The sequence below is a fragment of the Apis mellifera genome, linkage group LG7 (assembly GCF_003254395.2).
Source record: "Apis mellifera strain DH4 linkage group LG7, Amel_HAv3.1, whole genome shotgun sequence".
Lineage (NCBI taxonomy): Eukaryota > Metazoa > Arthropoda > Insecta > Hymenoptera > Apidae > Apis > Apis mellifera.
The window spans coordinates 3,690,262-3,709,312 of record NC_037644.1 but is presented as its reverse complement, the minus strand read 5'-3'; the positions used below and the strand labels follow the sequence as shown (position 1 = coordinate 3,709,312).

Sequence of the window (19,051 nt, the reverse complement as noted above, 5' to 3'; positions counted from 1 at the left end):
TTTATCTGATATCCTAGAAGCAAGTTGCGAGTTCAAGTGATATAATCAGTGTAAGTTTCAAATATGGCGATCGTTTAACTAATAGAAATATCGTGTTGAGCATCGATCTGTCAAAGTTTGTTATTCGAACATATCTAAAAATGATAATTTCGATAGAAGATAAAGACGAGAATAGTAAATCTGTATATTGGAAATGTTGAATCGAGTATCGAACAATGGAATAATTTCAAACAAAATTTTTATTATGGAAATAAATTTTATATCGTATAATTTTAAGTATAATTTTAAATATATTGAATATAAATTTTTAATATAAATTAAAATGACTAATACTAGTTCTCGTCAATTTTCATGTATCTTTTTATTAATTTTTATGCATTATTGTATTTTTTTAACTTTAATAATTTTTTATCAAATTTATTATTGCATTATATTATTTTGTTAAAGATGTTATATGTTAATAAAAGATGAATATAATTTGTAAATTTTGTAATAATTTTTAATATTGAAGTATGAAATTAATATTCTTTAGATCAAAATTTCGTTAAAAAAATTGAAAATGAAAATTTTATGATAATAGATATTGAAATATACATCTAGTTTCGTTCCAAAGTAATTTCCGTCTCAATTTTCTTTCTTATTATTGCATTCATATTTAAACAGGATGTTCAAGAAATAAATATTTCATGAAATCGTTAATTATCACTTTTTAGATAATATTTTTAATACTGTATGCATGAAATTAAATATATAAATTCTTAAAATTATTAACTTTAAATTATAAAATCTTATTAGAATCATATAGCAATTTTATGTGATAAATTTTATTTTATAAATTTTATTTGTTTATAGAACTTTTTTTAACTTTCTACAATTCTACTTCTTTAATTCTTCGTTCATTCTATCTCCAGTTCAATCTCTATCGTGATTAAATTAAAACAATACATGCAAACTATATTAAAACTATAGATGCTTGTTGGATTATTAAATTTAGAAATCGTTTGAGATTTCATTGTTTCGTAAGATTGAGTTTCAAGAAAGTAATTATTTCGATAATCAACGACCGATATTTGTCCAACATTGATGGCTGGGAAAACATGGAAAAACGTCTTAATAATAATTCTCCAAACTGTTATAACTGTATCCAATATTGTTCCATTCTTTCGACTTAAACCTTGAAATAGATTAGTCAAGTTACTCTCAAGAAACCGATTTGATCTCAAACAACTCGACTTTTCTTACATTAATTCTTATATTTTCATCCCTTAAATTTATTGCGATTATTATTTTCTGTGATATCTTTTTATTATTTCTAAAATTTTTAAAATTTTGCTTTTTTGCTTCATTTCTGGTAAATTCGTTTATGAATCAATGTGTAATTATTTTTCATTATAAATTAATACTTAAATATTTTTCAATAATTTGATCAAAGTTTAATATTTAAAATTAGAAAAAACTTTGTTTGAAGTTTTAAAGAATGTTTCAAATTAGATAAAATAAGTTCAATAAAATAAATTCACATTAGTCAAGTTGCTTGAAATTGTTTGAAGCAAATAAATTTGACAAATGTAAATTGCCAAGAAAAAATTGAAAAAATATTTTAAATTAAATAATTCGTATATATTCAACTTATTCAATTTTTTTTTAAATTCAAGTAATTTTATTCTAATCTGAACATAGCTTTTTCAACGAATTTATAATAAAGAATTATTTTATAATTACTCAATTCAACATATTTCTATTCAGCTTATTGTTTTATAAAAACATAAATTAGCAGAAATATTTGTTTTCTTCTTTTCTTTAAAAATTTCAATACATTTAAATGATTTTTTGGGACTATTGTTAATTTTGGATTCAAGATGATATATTATTCAAATGATTGAATTAATCTTTTTTTAAATAAAATTTGATAATGTTGAGCTTTATAAATATTGTTTCTAAAACAATTTATCAGAAAAGTATTATAAAACTTTTTACCTTTTCATTTTTTTTTTATACGTATAATACAGATATCTTTGTGTATGTAAAAGCATGGACCAACTTTAACTCTAGCTTCCTGATAAAGGTTGAGGAGCGCATACCTCGAAGGGTTTACGAATGGTACTGGAAGAAGTATACTTAACAAGATACAAAAAAAAATACAAAGAAAGGATAAAAAATATTAATATTAACGTAATACGATGTTTCAGTATATTCTGAAACTTTTTGAAACTTCTTATTTAATTAAAACTTGATACACACATTTCTACGTATTTCTTTCGTTCGTTGTGACTCTTAAAGCGATTCAAATGCAATTTCAAACTTTGTCAAAAGTATGAAAATGACTTAACAACAGAATTATATATATACAGTGAAAAATATCGACTATTTAATAATCGAGAAGAAAAAAGGAAAAAATTGAGAGAAAAAGGAAGAAATCAAAAATTGAAAATCTCGATTAATTCAATTCTGTTTAAATATTACGCACGAGAAATTTTCCATTGTTATAAATGAACGATAATAATCGATGAAGTATAAACAATTTTATTTTTTTACCTTCGTAAATGAATGCAAGGATGTCCTTGTTGATTAGATAACGTCGTCGATTGGGCTCGAAATAAAGATTCCTCTTCGAATCTTAGAAGAAGAGTGGCGAGCAGAGGGTGATTCAAAGTTGAGACCCGCTCTACGTGACGGACAACGATGTACTGACGCTCCGCGTGCTTCACCTTTACATAGGCAGGCGTAGTGACGTCACGGATCTGGGGGGACCAATGAGAAAACGAAGCTTGCTCCACCGTTGGGGAATAGAAATCTAACCCCCGTACCCCTTTTGTTGCAAATATCTCAACTTGTAGCTATCTCGAATACGTAATGTTTGGGTAACCACCGATTCCCTCTTTGTACTTTTCCTCTTCTTTATCCGCTTTTTATTCTTTTTTTTCTTTTTGTTTTGGTCTACCTCGTACTTTTAAACGAAATGTATCAATGAAAAGCTATCTCATTCTTGAATTCTTTTATAATTAATTGAATTAATTGAACTGATATTATTGATGGAATTTTTCATTTAACAAATAAAAAGATTGTTTAGAAAAGTTGATGTTTTATAATTTGTTGCAATATTATTATTTTTTTTTAATAAGTAATTATATTTAAGAATTTGGAAGAGTAGGGATTAAATTAATTAATTTAAGATTTAATTATATCAAGAAACTTGTGATCAAGAATATTCTTCCAGAACTTTGTGTTTCTATTAACCATGGGTTGGCGGCCATGTTGGATATCAAGCAATGGAGTTTTCTTGCTGTTGCAATTGTTTGTTTTATCGCTTTTGTTAAATTCATCATTAATAGTAAATTCTTTCACCAAATATACGACGCAGATATTTTATTTTTCCTTTTTAATTTTTTTATCTTCTTAAATAATTTCCAGACATATCTTTATTTTACATTTATTCCATCGAATATTTTTATTTTTGAATTTTTTAAAATTGTATCATTGATTAACTGAAAGTGGACAAATGAAACTATTTTTTGATCATTTTTAAAATCAAATAATTTTCATACAATCAATTATATATATTGATGAAAATACAAAAATATAAAGTTATTTGAAATAATTTTCATATATTGTTAGAGAAAAAAGTTAATTGTTTTTGAAATTCTGCAAAATATACAAGGTAAATATCAGATTGAACGTTAAAAAATATCTAGCATAATATGACCGTTTATCTTATATCGAGAAAAGATAATAGTTTCATATGAAATGAACATATTGTTTGTTTCAACAAAGGCATCTGTTTGCAAGATTTCACTCGATAGATGAGTGCTTTTATTCTCGACTAAATCACGGAACAGAGATATTACATTAATACTCTTTAGAAATTTGAAGCAGTTCGAACGGTTATCTACCCCATTTCTATTTCCAAGAAGAATAATTTTCCTATAAATCGAATGAAAATTTCACACCACTTGCATTAAACAATATCTAAATCCATAAGTTATATTTAAATTAACATATAATATAATTGTTTTTGAATCTGAACAAAAAAGTAATAGATACGTAATCAACAACGTAATCATTATCGTTCAAGTTGATCCAAATTTTTTTTTAAATTGGAATGTCAGCAAAGTGAAGAAAAATTTATTTGTCTATTTTTTAAAAAAATTAAATCAATTGTCCAAATAATAAATTTGTTATCTAAAAAAACGTTTAATCATCAGTAAAAAAAAAAGGGAGAAGAAATAAAGTTGGAAAAATTCTCAGCATTTTCATTGAGTTGTTCGAAAAGATTTGTTAGTGCGGCAGTTTATAAGAAAAGAAACTGATATTAGTTATACGGTCGATCTACCATGATGGCGCACGGTCGTGCGCCGTTACCATCCTCCAAGAAGAAAAATATACCCTTGTGGCCACTGCTTGCGCTTTCCCCGATTCTCACAGAGTGTCATAATTTCGATTATAAAATTTTTATCTATCTTATCGTCCCGTTATTTGTAAAATAATTGCATTGTGCGTTATCGAGAATTATATTTTTCTTTTTTAAACGCGAAATGAAAAAAAAAAAAAAACGTACGCATAAAAGAAATATTCGTATAAAAGTTACATCCATGTAAAAGTTATGAAATATCATTATAATTAAAGAGCGTGCAATGATCGTACATGGTCTGCGTGGTTGGCGCGCTAAAAAAAAAAAATTCGTTTAAAATCTCACGTTCGTTATATACGAAATATTTATAAACTGAATGAAACAATTCTTGATACGAGATAATTTTGTTGAAAAAGAATATGATTACCTTGCTTATATAGAGTGAGTCGACATTTATAATACAAGAAGCAAAATTGTATTAAAAATATTGTTTTCAAACCAAAAAAAAGAAAAAACAAAAGATAAAATTAAGAAGATAAAGAAATTATTCTTTTTCATTTGATAATTTTCTTATTTTTAAGAAAATTAAATAGATTTTCAATAAATTGAAATTTGATTTTTAAAAATGAGATATTAAATTAAAAAAAAGAGTGAGTCGACATTTATAATACAAGAAAGCAAAATTGTATTAAAAATATTGTTTTCAAACCAAAAAAAAGAAAAAACAAAAGATAAAATCAAGAAGATAAAGAAATTATTCTTTTTCATTTGATAATTTTCTAAGAAAATTAAATAGATTTTCAATAAATTGAAATTTGATTTTTAAAAATGAGATATTAAATTAAAAAAAAGAGTGAGTCGACATTTATAATACAAGAAAGCAAAATTATATTAAAAATATTGTTTTCAAACCAAAAAAAAGAAAAAAACAAAAGATAAAATTAAGAAGATGAAGAAATTATTCTTTTTCATTTGATAATTTTCTTATTTTTAAGAAAATTAAATAGATTTTCAATAAATTGAAATTTGATTTTTAAAAATGAGATATTAAATTAAAAAAAATCTCATTCTTCATTCATTATTTTTAAATATATATATTAGATATATCTAGAATAATCAATATATATATAATTATTTAGTTTTAATTTTTTACTAGTTTAATTAAAGATAAATTAAAAATCTAAAAGATAATTAATCTAAAGATAATTAAACTTATAAATTCTTATCAAATTTTTCAAAAATAGTACTTCAAATATCCAATATATTATTATTTTTATTTTCTATTTTATTTTATATTATAAAATTTTCCCGACTTTAATAAATTTAATATTAAAAATTTCAATTCACTTTGTATGTGTTACAAGTTATAAAAACTTGATCGTAGTTTTTCTTGGAATTGATAATTTCTTCGTTATCTTTCAAAAAAATATTAAAATTATATATTTTTCTTGCATAGTATTGTAATACATGTCAGCGATGATAAATAACAATATAATGCAAAAATAAAAAAAAGTGACTTCAGAATGACATATCTGATAAAACTTCTGTTCTGATCGAAATTTTACTATATGTAATAGATCAAACTTGTGATGAAGAAAAGCCCGCAGGCTGCAATACCAGAATCCTTATTTATCTCATTCCTACTAAAGACAGTTTAACAGTTTATGACCTAAAATCCTGTTTATCGTTTTAACGGAAATGAAATCCTTATGTACAATTTCATCGAACTTCTCATAATTACTATTGAACCATAAATAGTATTCAATGTCAATATTTTAATATTATTGTGATGAAGTTCGTCAATTATATTCTTTTTCTTATTTAAAAAAAAAATAAGAAACATAAGAGAATCACAAAAATCGATTCAGTTGTACTGAATTATCTATAATAAATTAAATTATTTTTCGTTAAATTATTTATTGTTTATTTATTATATTTTATATTTTATTTATAACTATATAATTTACAATATGAGGAAATAACTTATTGCATACTCGACGAGCTAATAAGCTTAATGAGACTAGAGCACGTACTTACAATATTCGTAGGTTTACTCTGATCATTTCTAGTTGGATATAATTTCTCCTCTTTCATTGTTCCATACACGTACAAATAATAATTTATTTTCCTTTATACATAATTTATGTTATATTATATTGAAGTATGCATAAAATATAAAACATAAAAAACAAAAAAAGAACAATATAATAATTATTGTCTTCATTTATTAATGAAACATAAAATATTTATAGTAAAATGTATATACGTATTATAGTAAAAAATACATGCACATTTTCTTTTATCAAAATAGTAAAATAATATAATTTTAAACTAAAGATATGTATTATTGTTTGTATATTAAATAAAAATAAACATAAAAATTTATTATAATATCAATATTTACGTACTTACGGAAAAATTTAAAAATGTAAAAATATATGAAAATATATAATATTAAAAATACATATATTAAATATTTAAAATAAATTATTCGTTGCATTATTTAATTTTTACTTATTTTCGTAAAAAATATGAATTATTCTTTTATAAAAATAACTATTAAATCATTAAATCATTAACTATTTTGATTTTCTCTTGAATGATATATTTTTGTTAAGAAAATTTATATATTTCTTATATTAGGATAAAAGATCGGAAATAGATGTCATTATAGTCGCATCATAAAGCGCTCTCTGATGACAAATGTGTGAATCACGAAGAAACGTCAACGTAATCTGCAATCATAGTTGACATACAAGTTCAGAGTCGTCTGCTTGTGCATGTAATGCTGTAGTTAACCTTAATAATTCGTTGTATACGTTAAGATCAGGTATTAAATCATCGTGTAAAAAACAACGCTACAATGGACGACAAATCTGAACGTTTAAAAACGAATGAAGAAATTATAGAAGAACTTACGAAAGATCTAGAAAGTTCTTGTATCAAAGAAAATGATAATTATACTACATCAAAGGACGATATCCAAAAATCGAAAAATGGTAATTTGTCGAATGATTGCAATGAACGTATAAAACGAAATAGTGATGATGATAATTGGGAAACAAAGTGTAAAGGGGATGCAAATCATGAAAAAGATAATATGGATGAAGAAATATTAAAAGAAAGAGAACAAAATCTTTCTGAAGAAGAAAAAGAAGTTTGTATTTTTTGTATTTATATAATTTTTAAAATTATAGCAGTGATAAAAATACATCACAAAATTTATATATTTTTTTTCTTTTTTCAGAGTCTTAAAGCAGAAGCAGAAAAATATAAAAATGAAGGAAATGATTTATTTAAACGCGAAGAATACCTTGAGGCAATATCTGTTTACACGCAAGCAATTCAAACTTGTCCATTAGCCTATAGTAAAGAGAGATCCATTTTGTATGCCAACAGAGCTGCTGCAAAGTTAAAATGTTTGGTAATGATATTACATAAAGAATATACTTTTCAAAGAAACAATTTTTTAGCTCTAATATTTATATAATATTATTTAAATAGGATAGAGAATCTGCAATATCCGATTGCACAAAAGCTATAGAATTAAATCCAAGTTATGTGAAAGTATATGCTAGAAGGGCTCGACTATATGAAGAGACAGAGAAATTAGACGAAGCTTTGGAAGATTACAAAAAGATTTTAACTTTTGATCCTGGTCATACAGACGCAAATTATGCAGTTCGAGTAATTATGAAAATATATCTTTTTTTATTCTGTGATATTTATTATTAATATTATTTATTAACATTAATTTCTTTCACAGAGATTACCTCCGTTGATTCACGAAAGAAATGAAAAATTGAAAGCTGAAATGTTGGGAAAACTGAAAGATTTAGGAAATATGGTATTGAAACCTTTTGGACTTTCCACGAATAATTTTGAACTACAAAAGGATCCAAATAGCGGTGGTTATTCCGTGAAGTTTCATCAGAATCCTAGATAATACAGTAATTGATATATATATTAAACGTCATAAGAATGGATTCTGAAAACATGTCGCGGAATATTGATACATACATACCTATGTAAATTCTGCTTGAATGGTGTGTGCTTGTTGTAATAAAAATATAAACATTATAATAGATATTTAGATGAAGATATTGAAATTTGTATTTGTATATAGAAAAACGTAAAATCGTAAAATCTCGTTCGATTTTACGACGATACGAAGTTAGCTTATTTCACTACCAATTAACATTTGATAAAATTTGTTTCAAAACTTACAATATTGTGACTGATTACTCGAATACGGCACAAGATTTACGAATTATAAACGGAGTAAGTATACGTTCTTGCGTTTATCATATACGGCGTAAAATAATTAATTATTAGATTATTTACTTGTCATATATTTTGACACATCAATTTTATTTACAATTGCATGTCGCTTGTTACATTGTTGATTTATAGTTTCCTTGGTATCTACTCCAATTAATGTTTCGATCGATGACGGTCGAATAATTAAATAAATATAACGAAAATTTTGTTTGCAAGAGAATATCAAATGATAACATTTATGAATAATAAAAAAAACTGATAGATTGCGAATCCTTGATATTTTTAACATTTATCTTTGGACGGCGACATGATTTATATAAAACTCTTTCTCTCTTTTTTTCTCTACGTATATAACGATCTTATTATATATATGTACAAATTCAATAAACTATAGATAAAAAACTATTTTTATTTTATACAATTGAAGATATAGAATACTATAGAACGAATGAACGATCTTAAAAAATACAGGTGCAACGAACGAACAACAGCAGATATCGCGTAAAGATAGGAATGGATTGTTATATTTGCTTCCTATTCTTTGATCTCGATACACATATTTAGGTTCATATCCTATACATCTTTCCTTCATCCTACATGTCTGATATTTATATCCAATTTGTTATTCGTCTAAATATAGTTAAATATATAGTTATAATTTCATGCGAAGCTGTCTACTCGTTTCTTTTTTCTCTTTTCATTCTTTTCGTTAGTAATCATCAATTTATTCATGCGGTTTTCATTTTTGTTATGATGCACATATTAGATGGTGACATTTTGATAGCGGCGCGCATGCGCACGTTCATCCGATACAGATAGTATCAAAGGGATGCGAATAAAAGGAAAAGAGATAGAGGATTACGTGTAGATGTGTGCACGTACGCGTGCGCGTGTATTGGTGGATTGGTAACAGGGTGGTTTCACGTGCGCGCATGCTCGCATGTTGGTGTAAGTAAAATATATAGATATATTGGGAGGAGAAAAAGAGAGAAAGAGCTATAGTAAAGGAGGGTGGTGGCAATGGTGTACGAGAAGAGATGCGAAAGGATTCATTCGCGAGCAGCGCATAAACGTAACGTGAAACAGGCGGTTACAGTCGAACGGCAAACGATAAATGGTGTATCGGGTCGGTGGATGTGGGTGGTATGTGCGAGTAGAGATCGTTAAAAACGAAAAGCCCGTATGAGTGTTTAGGAATGGCCTCTTAAACGCGTGCAAACTGACAGTGCAAAAATTGAAAGAAAAAGGAAACGAGAATCGAGGAATAAAAATTGAGGATACAACGGGTTTCGTATACGAAGAAAAATCAAAGCGGATAAAGTAAAGAAAGAAAAAGAGGAGGAGGGGGGGGATAAAGAATACGCGAAAATAAAAGATGAGGGACGCGAAAGGATAGGATTTTCATATTTCCGGGATATTTTATACGTCTTGTAAGAATGTCTGAATCATCGATGAAAGGGGACAACGATATTGGACGTTGTATTAAGTCGAGGGTGGTTCAGTAAGCACGACACCTACGTTTCCAAGAAGACGACGCCTACGTACCGCGCAAACACGTCGAGAACGCATTGTAACTGACAGTTTTTATGCAAATCAATAATTCGAGCACGACGCAGCGATAAAGTTTGCCTTTACTTTAATAGAAGTATTTAATATCCCTTTCTTCTCGAATAACAACGACGGTACGCAACACTTGCCACTCGGATAGCGATAGAAATCTTCGCGGGATTATTGAGTGTAAAAAAAGGAAAATCAAAAGGGTGTTTTTCGATTATTAAATGGCTGGTTATTAAACCAAACCTTTTGCGTGACAATAATCGGTTGCATGTTTTAAGACATTTGAGAAAAATATTGGCGACGTCGAATTTGCTGGCGCATAATGTGCAACGTTTCTGAGAAAGGGGTAAGCCGGAGCTACCATACATACATGCATGCATCGTGTTCTACCATTTAACGATCGGTAGAAATCTCGAATTGGGTCACTTTCACTAACAATTTCATTTTCCTCACGCTCTTCGTGTTCATGTGCTAATTATAAAATTAAAATTATTTCTGTATTGCCGATGAAAATAGTTCTGTTTAAATAGGAAACTCTGTTGCGATTATTATTTCGATTTTGAAATGTATATTTCATCGTATAAATCGCAGTTAAATTTTACACACAGTAAGAAGTTAATTTTATTACATATAGTTGTGATAAATACGAATCTCTAGTTTAATAATTTGATACGTAATTTTATGGTTTCTGTATATTCTATATTTCGTTTCCTACTAAATGTATTATATACATTTACAGAGTTTCAAATATTTAGATCACGTGAAGAATTATTTACTCGATGGGAACAAATAATTTATTCAATTTTAATCATTTTTATGTTAATTGCAAATCGAATATTTTTTTACACGCAAAAAATGGGAAAGAAGAAAAAAGCATCGAAAATTTGATTTTTCATTCGTTCATATTTAAACTTCGATAATTAGAAAAATAAAAAAAACATGTTGAAAAAATTTACAAATTTTCTTTCAATCAAATTCAATGACTTTTTTACAATGATTTTTACAAAAGAATGAAAATAATAACAGAAAGATTTATTTTTTTATTATTTTTTAATTAAATATCATGTTATAAATATAAAAAGATCTAATCATGATTGAAGAATAGGAATATATTAATTCTGTGATCAGATTGCGAAATCTGATATAATTTTCATAATAATTTTAAATATTTAGCTATAAAAATTATCTGATCGAAAAAATATAATCTTCTTCTTTCTTTTAATATGAAATAGATATTATTGTTTACAATTTTTTTAAATATATATAAAGAAATATATAATCAATCATAGAAATATATTTTTTAAGGAAGTAAAAATCAATTTCTAAAGATTTCAGAATTTTAATATATTTTGAATACAATTTCATTTGTATATTTTTCATAACTTTCATATTTTTCATAACTAAAATTAAAACTTTGAACATTGATTTTATCTTTTTAAAATGATAATCTATTAAAAAAAAATTATATATTATACATGTATGTGTTAAACCTTCATCAAAAATATAGAAACAAAAATTAAATTTTTATAAGAACAAATTGTAAATATATATAAAAATATTTCAATATACACTCTATACATGGGATACGCTTGAATATACTAGAAAAAAATAATATATCTGATTGAATCATAAATAAATCTATATATTTCGCATACAATTTTAAATATATTTTAAGTATATTTTTCAGTTTTTAATACAAATGTTATTGATCGTGTTATATTTAACACAAATATTTTATTTTTTTATTATTGATTATAAAACTATCATACAATTGTATCAAATTATTTTCTTCTCGTTAATTTTTTATTTTCTGATAAGAATAGATACAAGTGAAAATTTGAATAAATTTATATCTCTTTTGTTTATTCGTAAAATATCTTTATTTATCGTTAAATATTGTTATTCGTAATATAGTAGATATATATATTAAATGTGTGTGCGTGTATATGTACTTTACGAATCATTAAATAAGCATCTTTCTTACGATCGATACGTAATATATATTGGAACGAAAACAATTAAATTTTTTTCAATATTTTATTGGATTGAAAGCCAGTTAATGGCTTTTATTAATTGATTAAAAAATGATATTTTTTTAAAATCGAAGAACTTGAAATACGTTGAACGTTAAATAAATGTTACATAACATTACTCACAAACTAGTATACTTTTGCTGACCTATATCTCTATATTCGGATAGTTATATCCTAAAATATTTCCAACTTATAACAGTTTAAGTAACTTATAATAGAAATTGGAATAATAGAAATAAAATAAATAGTTTACAATTAACAATGAAATTACAATGAAAATTTTATTTAATTTATTTAAAACTTTATTTTAGGGTAAATAAATTTAAAAAATTTTACATTACATTATTTCTTATAACAAATATTTCATACATAATATAAAATTCAAGATATAAGGAAATAGAAAAGTATCTTCAAAATCTCTCAAAGTTTAATTTTTGATAAATGCAATAAAAAAAATCAATTTTCAAAGTATACAAATCTTTTAAAAATATCTACTTATTTACCAACCTAATCCTATCTATCTATTTAAATTAAAAAAATATATATAAATAATATTAAATATTAAATATCAATTTCCTATTGATTAATGCAAATAACTGGTTTAATTCTTTTTTTTTATATTTACATATAAAAAAAAGACACGTATATGTATGATTTATTAAATTTAAATAATAAAAAATATGTTTCAGCCGAAGACAATGAGGCGAATTCAGTTACAAAGTAATTCGCGGCGCAAAAGACGGCCTTTGCGCATAGGTCTCTTCATCGTATACGTGTTAGTTCAGTACATCACTTGTGCAAAAATACCTGAAGAGCTAACTTCCACTTATCCCAGTTCTACGGATCGCGAGGAAAACTGGACCGTGGAATCTACCTTGGAGACGTTTGCGACCACGGTTGACCTCGAGGAAACGGTCAAGGAGCCGTTATCGGTGGAAAGCGTAGCGAAGGAAACGGATGAGAAAAACGAAGGGAGGAACAAGGAGGAGGAGGAGGAGGCGGGCGAGAAACAACAACAACAAGAGGAGAAAGGCAAGGAAGAAAAGATAAAGAAAGAGGAAAAATCGAAGGAAGCGCGTGAAAAGTCAAAGGAGGAATCAGTGGGAAAGGCGGTAGCACCTAAGAAAGAAGTCACAACGATTTTATCCAAGAATGTTCCTAGAACCACAACGGTGAGATTAACTCTGATATTTTTTTTCTTTTTTTATTATCGAATATAATTGGACATCCAATCTTTTATTTTGGACGTAAATAAGAGATATTGCTTATTCGAGATTCTAGGTTCCATCGACGACCACTGTGAAATACGAACGCGCAACATGGAGGCCGAGAAGAGAAAACTGTTCACCGCCGGCGATCGAACAATTTCCACGGCCTCTGATGGGTCCGGAAGCTAGGAAACACGGTGGATTGATCATTCATATTTTAGCCGCGATCTACACTTTCCTAGGCCTTGCCATCGTTTGCGACGATTACTTCGTCTCCAGTTTGGATCGAATTTGCGAAGGTAAAGGAAAAAAAAAAACTTCACTATCGAAGAGAGAAATTTATAAAATATGAAAGAGTTTAATAAAAATGTTAAATTTCGTTACGCGCAGAGCTACGATTGTCTCCGGATGTTGCTGGAGCAACTTTCATGGCTGCGGGTTCCTCAGCCCCGGAATTGGCAACAGTGGTGATCGGTGTTTTCTTTGCCAAAGATGATATTGGAGTAAGTATTTCTCGTTGATCAAATCATAATATCTGATATCTGGTTAAATTTCAAATTTAACTTCGAGATTATTATATGATAGGAAATTATAACGAATATTGCTGTTGCAGATAAGCGGTGTGATTGGAAGCGCAGTATTCAATATAATGTTCGTGATATCGGTGTGCGGGCTTTGCACGACAACGGTGTCAAAATTGAATTGGTGGCCCCTTTGCCGGGATTGTTTCTTTTACGCGGTATCGATATTGGTAATGCTCGGTACGATTTACAACGAATCCATATCATGGTAAGAGAATTTCAAAATTTTTATTTCAAAAATTTATTTTTTTCCTTTTTTTTTCAACGATATATTGTGTACTAAATTTTCTCTTTCAGGATGGAATCCTTGTTCATGTTGATTATGTACGGTGTGTATTGCGTGGCGTTATCTTTCAACACTAGATTGGAACGATGGGCGAAATCTTACAATATACCTTTTCTACCAAAAGACGATGAACCGGCGGAAGAGAGCGCTCTCGTTAGTTACAGATCGTTGCAAGAGGACCGATTGTCGTACACAGGGCCTTGTTCTCCTACGGATCAATATAAAACACATGAAGGTAATCGATCATCATCTGAATGTCTTACGATTTACTTTTATAAATCAATCTTTTGTATATAATTTGTTCCAGAAAAAAAAGAATAAAGATATGTATAGCTATCTCTAGTTTATGATAGTTATAACCTTAAAATATGTTATCGTTTTGAACAACTTTTTCTTATACGAGTAATAAGTGAAATATTCACAAAAATATATTTAGCATTTTATATATTTAATTGATGAATATTTTTTAAGATTTCCTTTTACATTAAGAGTAAATATTTATAATATTTACGTATAAATATATACATATATGTTATGATAAAAAATACATGTTCAATCTATAAAAAATCTAGCCTAACTTAAAGTCACTTTTGGATAAATAGAATAGAATAATTGGATAAATACAATAGAACTTGTACAAAAGAAAAAAGCTACCCATGCTTTTATATCTTTTATATTCAAAATATGTAAATATGATGTCAATGTAGGAGAAATTATCATTTATAAGATTGATTTAGAAAAGATATTATCCAAGTTCAGAATATTTTTTTTATCTACACTCTATTAAATGCAAAATGCTATTGAAAATTTGAAAAGTATAAATGTACTTAATTATCATGGAAAAAAATAAAATAATACAATGATTATCTCGTCTACAGCGGCAACAGGAGGGCCAACCGCACCTGAAACGAACGAAGCAGCACCTCCGAAACAACCAGAGTATTACAAAGCGAAGGAACCAGATCCAAACGAAATATCGCCTTTGGAGAAGCCTACAGATGGCAGCAAATGGACACTTTTCACTTGGGGCCTTGTTTACCCGATTCACTTCATGTGCCGCGCAACGATGCCAGATTGCCGCCAAGAAAAATTTCGCAATTGGTATCCCTTCACCTTCTGCGTATCGATGGTTTGGATCAGTTTCTATAGTTACATCATGGTGTGGATGATCACGATTATAGGTAAGACAAATTTTCCAACGGATATTAAATGAGCAAACTTCAAGTGGCTCTATTTCGTTTCTTTCTTTTCATCGTCGATATTCGATATTCGATGTAGGCAGTACTCTCGGTATACCCGACACGATGATGGGTCTGACGTTTGTCGCTGCTGGCGTCAGTGTGCCCGATGCTCTTTCATCGTTAGCGGTGATTAAAGAAGGTCTTGGCGACATGGCGGTGAGCAACGCGGTTGGAAGTAACGTCTTCGATATTCTAGTTTGTCTCGGGCTTCCTTGGTTTATACAAACTGCGATGATACAGCCAGGCTCGCACGTAAACGTCACCAGCCGAGGTAAGATACGGTTGAATTCAAATTTCGTTCAAATTTAATTCATGGATCGTTGTCGGATTTGAAATTGACGAATACAAATACATTTAAAAAATTCTTGTTATTTTATCGCCAGGTCTGACGTATTCGACAGTATCTTTACTGTCAACAGTGATATTCTTAGTGCTAGCGACCCATTTGAATGGCTGGAAGTTAGATCGACGGTACGGCGTGATACTGATGATTTGGTACTTGGTGTTTATCACGTTTGCCTCACTCTACGAGCTAAATATCTTTGGTGAAATGAATCCTCCGTCATGCTATAGCACGTTTTAAAAAAGAAGAAAAACGTGATTCAATTACACGCATAGAAGGGCGACGAGGAAAATAAGAAGAGAAAGATGAGAAAGAGGAGTGGAAGAGGGGATTTGTGTACATGTGATGTGAATGTGTATATGTGTGCGTGTGTGTCGTGTGTGTGCATACAAGCAACCGACAGCATGCTCGATGAAAATGTTCTCATTGCATTCGATCTCATTACATTATATACGTGCCATACGGTTAAACCATAATGAACAATTTTTCGAATACTTTTTTATAATTCTTACATTTCTTTTCCTCTTATTTCTTTCGTTCAACACTTTCTTATTATATTATATTTCTTCTTCTCTTTTTTATTCTTTTTTTTTTCTCTTTTGCCTTCTGTTTCCAATCTTGTTTCTACTTTTTCGCTTCTTGTCCTACTTTAATTTCTATCTATAAGTCAGAATTTGCAAGAAGTAAGAAAGGAATGGGAAAAAAAAAAAATTACAAGATCACGATTTTGCACCAAGATCGAAGCGTTTTTTAAATAAGCGTTTGTCTCGGGATCTATTTATAAACATGTATAAGTAAGTACTTGTATGATTCGTTTCTTTTACTTTCTTTGAATCGATCTATTCAAATTTGAGCGATATATCTTCCACAATAATGACATAAATTTCACTTTTCAATAAGATATTCTCAATCGATGTTCGCGAACGAACAAGTTTCTCAGTATTCCATCGAATATTTCTCTTCCACTCGTTGTTTTGCAAAATAATGTTAATCGAGCCTTCTTTTTAAAAAAAAAAAAAAAAGAATAAAAATAGAAGAAAAAAAAAAAAGAAAAAACGAACGTAGAAAAATCATAGAAGGCTTGACTCGCGAAATGAGGTTAGCATAACTTGTATGCTTGAAATGTCGATTAAACGGACAATACATTTAACAGTATTAAAACGTTAATAAATATTAGGCCATTTAGAGAATACTTACAACAGTAAGATAGAATTCGTGTTTCGAATCAATTCTTCGAATCGTCGATGAGCAAAATAATTGCAGACTGAAGACTCGAGACAATCGTTTTCGTTTACTTACACAAATCTTTTATTTCGTGGGACGCGTTGCTCCCCCCCCCCCCCCCTTTCAAAGCTGTTTATTCGACTCTTCCCTATTCTAGTTTTATGATGAAATTACTTTTCCAATTGAAAGCGATTCTTTGCTTCCCTTTATATCTATATATATATATATTATATATACATTTATATACATATATGATTATTCATTGTACGCATTTTAAATATTTTTCGCAACTTGGCATCGCGTAATCATTCGTCCGTCCGTGCGATTATTAATTCATTCGCGTTTTCATTTCCTTTCCTCGTTAATTTATTCTTTTTTTGCATATTAATACAGTGTACACTAGCATACAAAATAATTATAATTATCGTTTTAAAAGTAATTGTTCTCTTATTGTATAATCCGCGTTAATCGTTTTTTGATCACGCACATACGCGCAATGTACGCACACGCGTATTTTCATACGCATGTGCGCACGTTGATGATTTGATGAACGAATTCTTTCCAATTATTACGAAAAAAAAAAAAAGGATCATACTCCATTTATTCGCGCGGGAAAAACTTTGACTTTCCTATAAACAGTTTTTCGACAAATTTTTCTAATTAACGCATTAATTATAGAAAATTAGTATATTAGATAAAACGATTTAATCCAATCAAGTAATTCGTGTTCGTTCGAACCAACAAAAAAAAAGCGATGTTAGAACGTTGAATAAGGATTTACTATAATTTTTTTTCTTTTCTTTTCAAGTGTTTACATTGTTGTGTTTAATTTTTACTAATTTTATTTAAAAATATTTTATCAATCATAGAATAGAAATTGATAATTCCTATCATAATGATTACATATTGAAATTGAAATTTTCGAAATTAAAATTCTAATTAATATTCTAAAAAAAACAAAAGTTGATAAATGTAAAAATGTTGATTGAATTTTATTTATTAACTGAAAAGAAAATTGCATCGAACGAAGCAAGACGATAAGAACGACATCTCTCTGTCTTCGTTACACCATTGTAACACTCTATTTCCGTCTTGCTTCATCTAATTTCGTAAACGCATTAATTTACTTAATAACCTCAATCGACAAATCTTTTTACGTATTTTTTATTCAAATTATCGTGTTGAAATTTAATGTATAATCTCTTTTTCTCGCTGAATATCCAATCAATCCTCATGCTAATTATCCTTTTACGGATTTTTAATTATTATATATATATTTACGTTTCCCTTACGCGTTCCTTTTATATTACTATCTTTCTTCTTTCACCTTTTAACGTCCTTCAACGAAAATACAAACAATGTTAGTTGTCGAGCGATTTAAATCGTGAGTGACGAATGCTACGAGACGAGCCGAGAACGAATGTTCGAGCGCTGTTGACATTTTAGAATACGAAACGCGTAAAACGATGCGTTGCGTAAAAAAAAAAAAAAAAAGGTTATGTAAGTAATATCGATATCTGCTGATTAAAGAGCGGATTAACGAGAGAAAAAGTAAGCATATATAAGATATTATTACGTCGAGGTGAGTATAAGGGATAAAATAAAAAATAAAAAAATCTTATGAAGGATGGTTTTGCAGAGAAATTAGAATCGACGGAAGAAGGTGAAAGAGATACACAAGGGTACACTTTCAACGAGCACGAGACGAGATAACAAAAGAGACAATAATTAATGCAGCCTTATCCGATGAAAGTATCTACAACGTTACTCTGCGCGATCATTGAGATCGGCGTGTAAAGGATAACGATCGGCATTCTTCTGTTTCCGAAATATTTCGATCTGTCTGTTGCATGGCCATTTTGCAAAGATGATCGATGATAAACGTTTATAGATTAATATATATGTATAGTGGGGTGGAACGAAGTAGGGTAACGCCTTTTTTGATGCTA

The 19,051-nt window shown here is 28.2% G+C and overlaps 3 protein-coding genes across 3 annotated transcripts in view; 2 read left to right on the top strand and 1 right to left on the bottom strand.

Annotated features, from left to right (window-relative positions):
- Positions 1–2,674, bottom strand: part of Tk (tachykinin) — a 30,320-nt gene extending 27,646 nt beyond the window's left edge. Inside the window, 1 exon segment of the mRNA NM_001011576.1 lies at positions 2,536–2,674. The gene's annotated coding sequence lies outside the window, so the exon portion shown is untranslated.
- Positions 2,675–7,058: 4,384 nt separating this feature from the next.
- LOC551047 (tetratricopeptide repeat protein 1) lies at positions 7,059–8,457 on the top strand. The gene is made up of 4 exons (XM_006560847.3): positions 7,059–7,505; positions 7,596–7,772; positions 7,853–8,035; positions 8,115–8,457. Exons 1-4 carry the CDS (start codon positions 7,212–7,214, stop codon positions 8,292–8,294), a joined length of 834 nt encoding a protein of 277 aa, XP_006560910.1. The 5' UTR covers positions 7,059–7,211; the 3' UTR covers positions 8,295–8,457.
- Positions 8,458–9,027: 570 nt separating this feature from the next.
- LOC100577986 (probable sodium/potassium/calcium exchanger CG1090) lies at positions 9,028–17,688 on the top strand. The gene is made up of 9 exons (XM_026441624.1): positions 9,028–10,532; positions 12,909–13,391; positions 13,501–13,726; positions 13,818–13,930; positions 14,041–14,216; positions 14,306–14,529; positions 15,173–15,475; positions 15,573–15,806; positions 15,919–17,688. Exons 1-9 carry the CDS (start codon positions 10,509–10,511, stop codon positions 16,116–16,118), a joined length of 1,983 nt encoding a protein of 660 aa, XP_026297409.1. The 5' UTR covers positions 9,028–10,508; the 3' UTR covers positions 16,119–17,688.
- The last annotated feature ends 1,363 nt before the right edge of the window (positions 17,689–19,051 follow it).

What these genes read in the sequence shown, in the direction of transcription:
- LOC551047 (XM_006560847.3), top strand. Translation starts at nt 7,212, where the DNA reads ATGGACGACAAATCTGAACGTTTAAAAACGAATGAAGAAATTATAGAA. An exon ending in TTTCTGAAGAAGAAAAAGAA is followed by an intron (nt 7,506 to 7,595) that starts GTTTGTATTTTT and finishes TTCTTTTTTCAG; the next exon opens with AGTCTTAAAGCAGAAGCAGA. An exon ending in ACGCAAATTATGCAGTTCGA is followed by an intron (nt 8,036 to 8,114) that starts GTAATTATGAAA and finishes TTTCTTTCACAG; the next exon opens with AGATTACCTCCGTTGATTCA.
- LOC100577986 (XM_026441624.1), top strand. Translation starts at nt 10,509, where the DNA reads ATGTGCAACGTTTCTGAGAAAGGG. An exon ending in TTTGGATCGAATTTGCGAAG is followed by an intron (nt 13,727 to 13,817) that starts GTAAAGGAAAAA and finishes CGTTACGCGCAG; the next exon opens with AGCTACGATTGTCTCCGGAT. An exon ending in TCAATATAAAACACATGAAG is followed by an intron (nt 14,530 to 15,172) that starts GTAATCGATCAT and finishes TCTCGTCTACAG; the next exon opens with CGGCAACAGGAGGGCCAACC.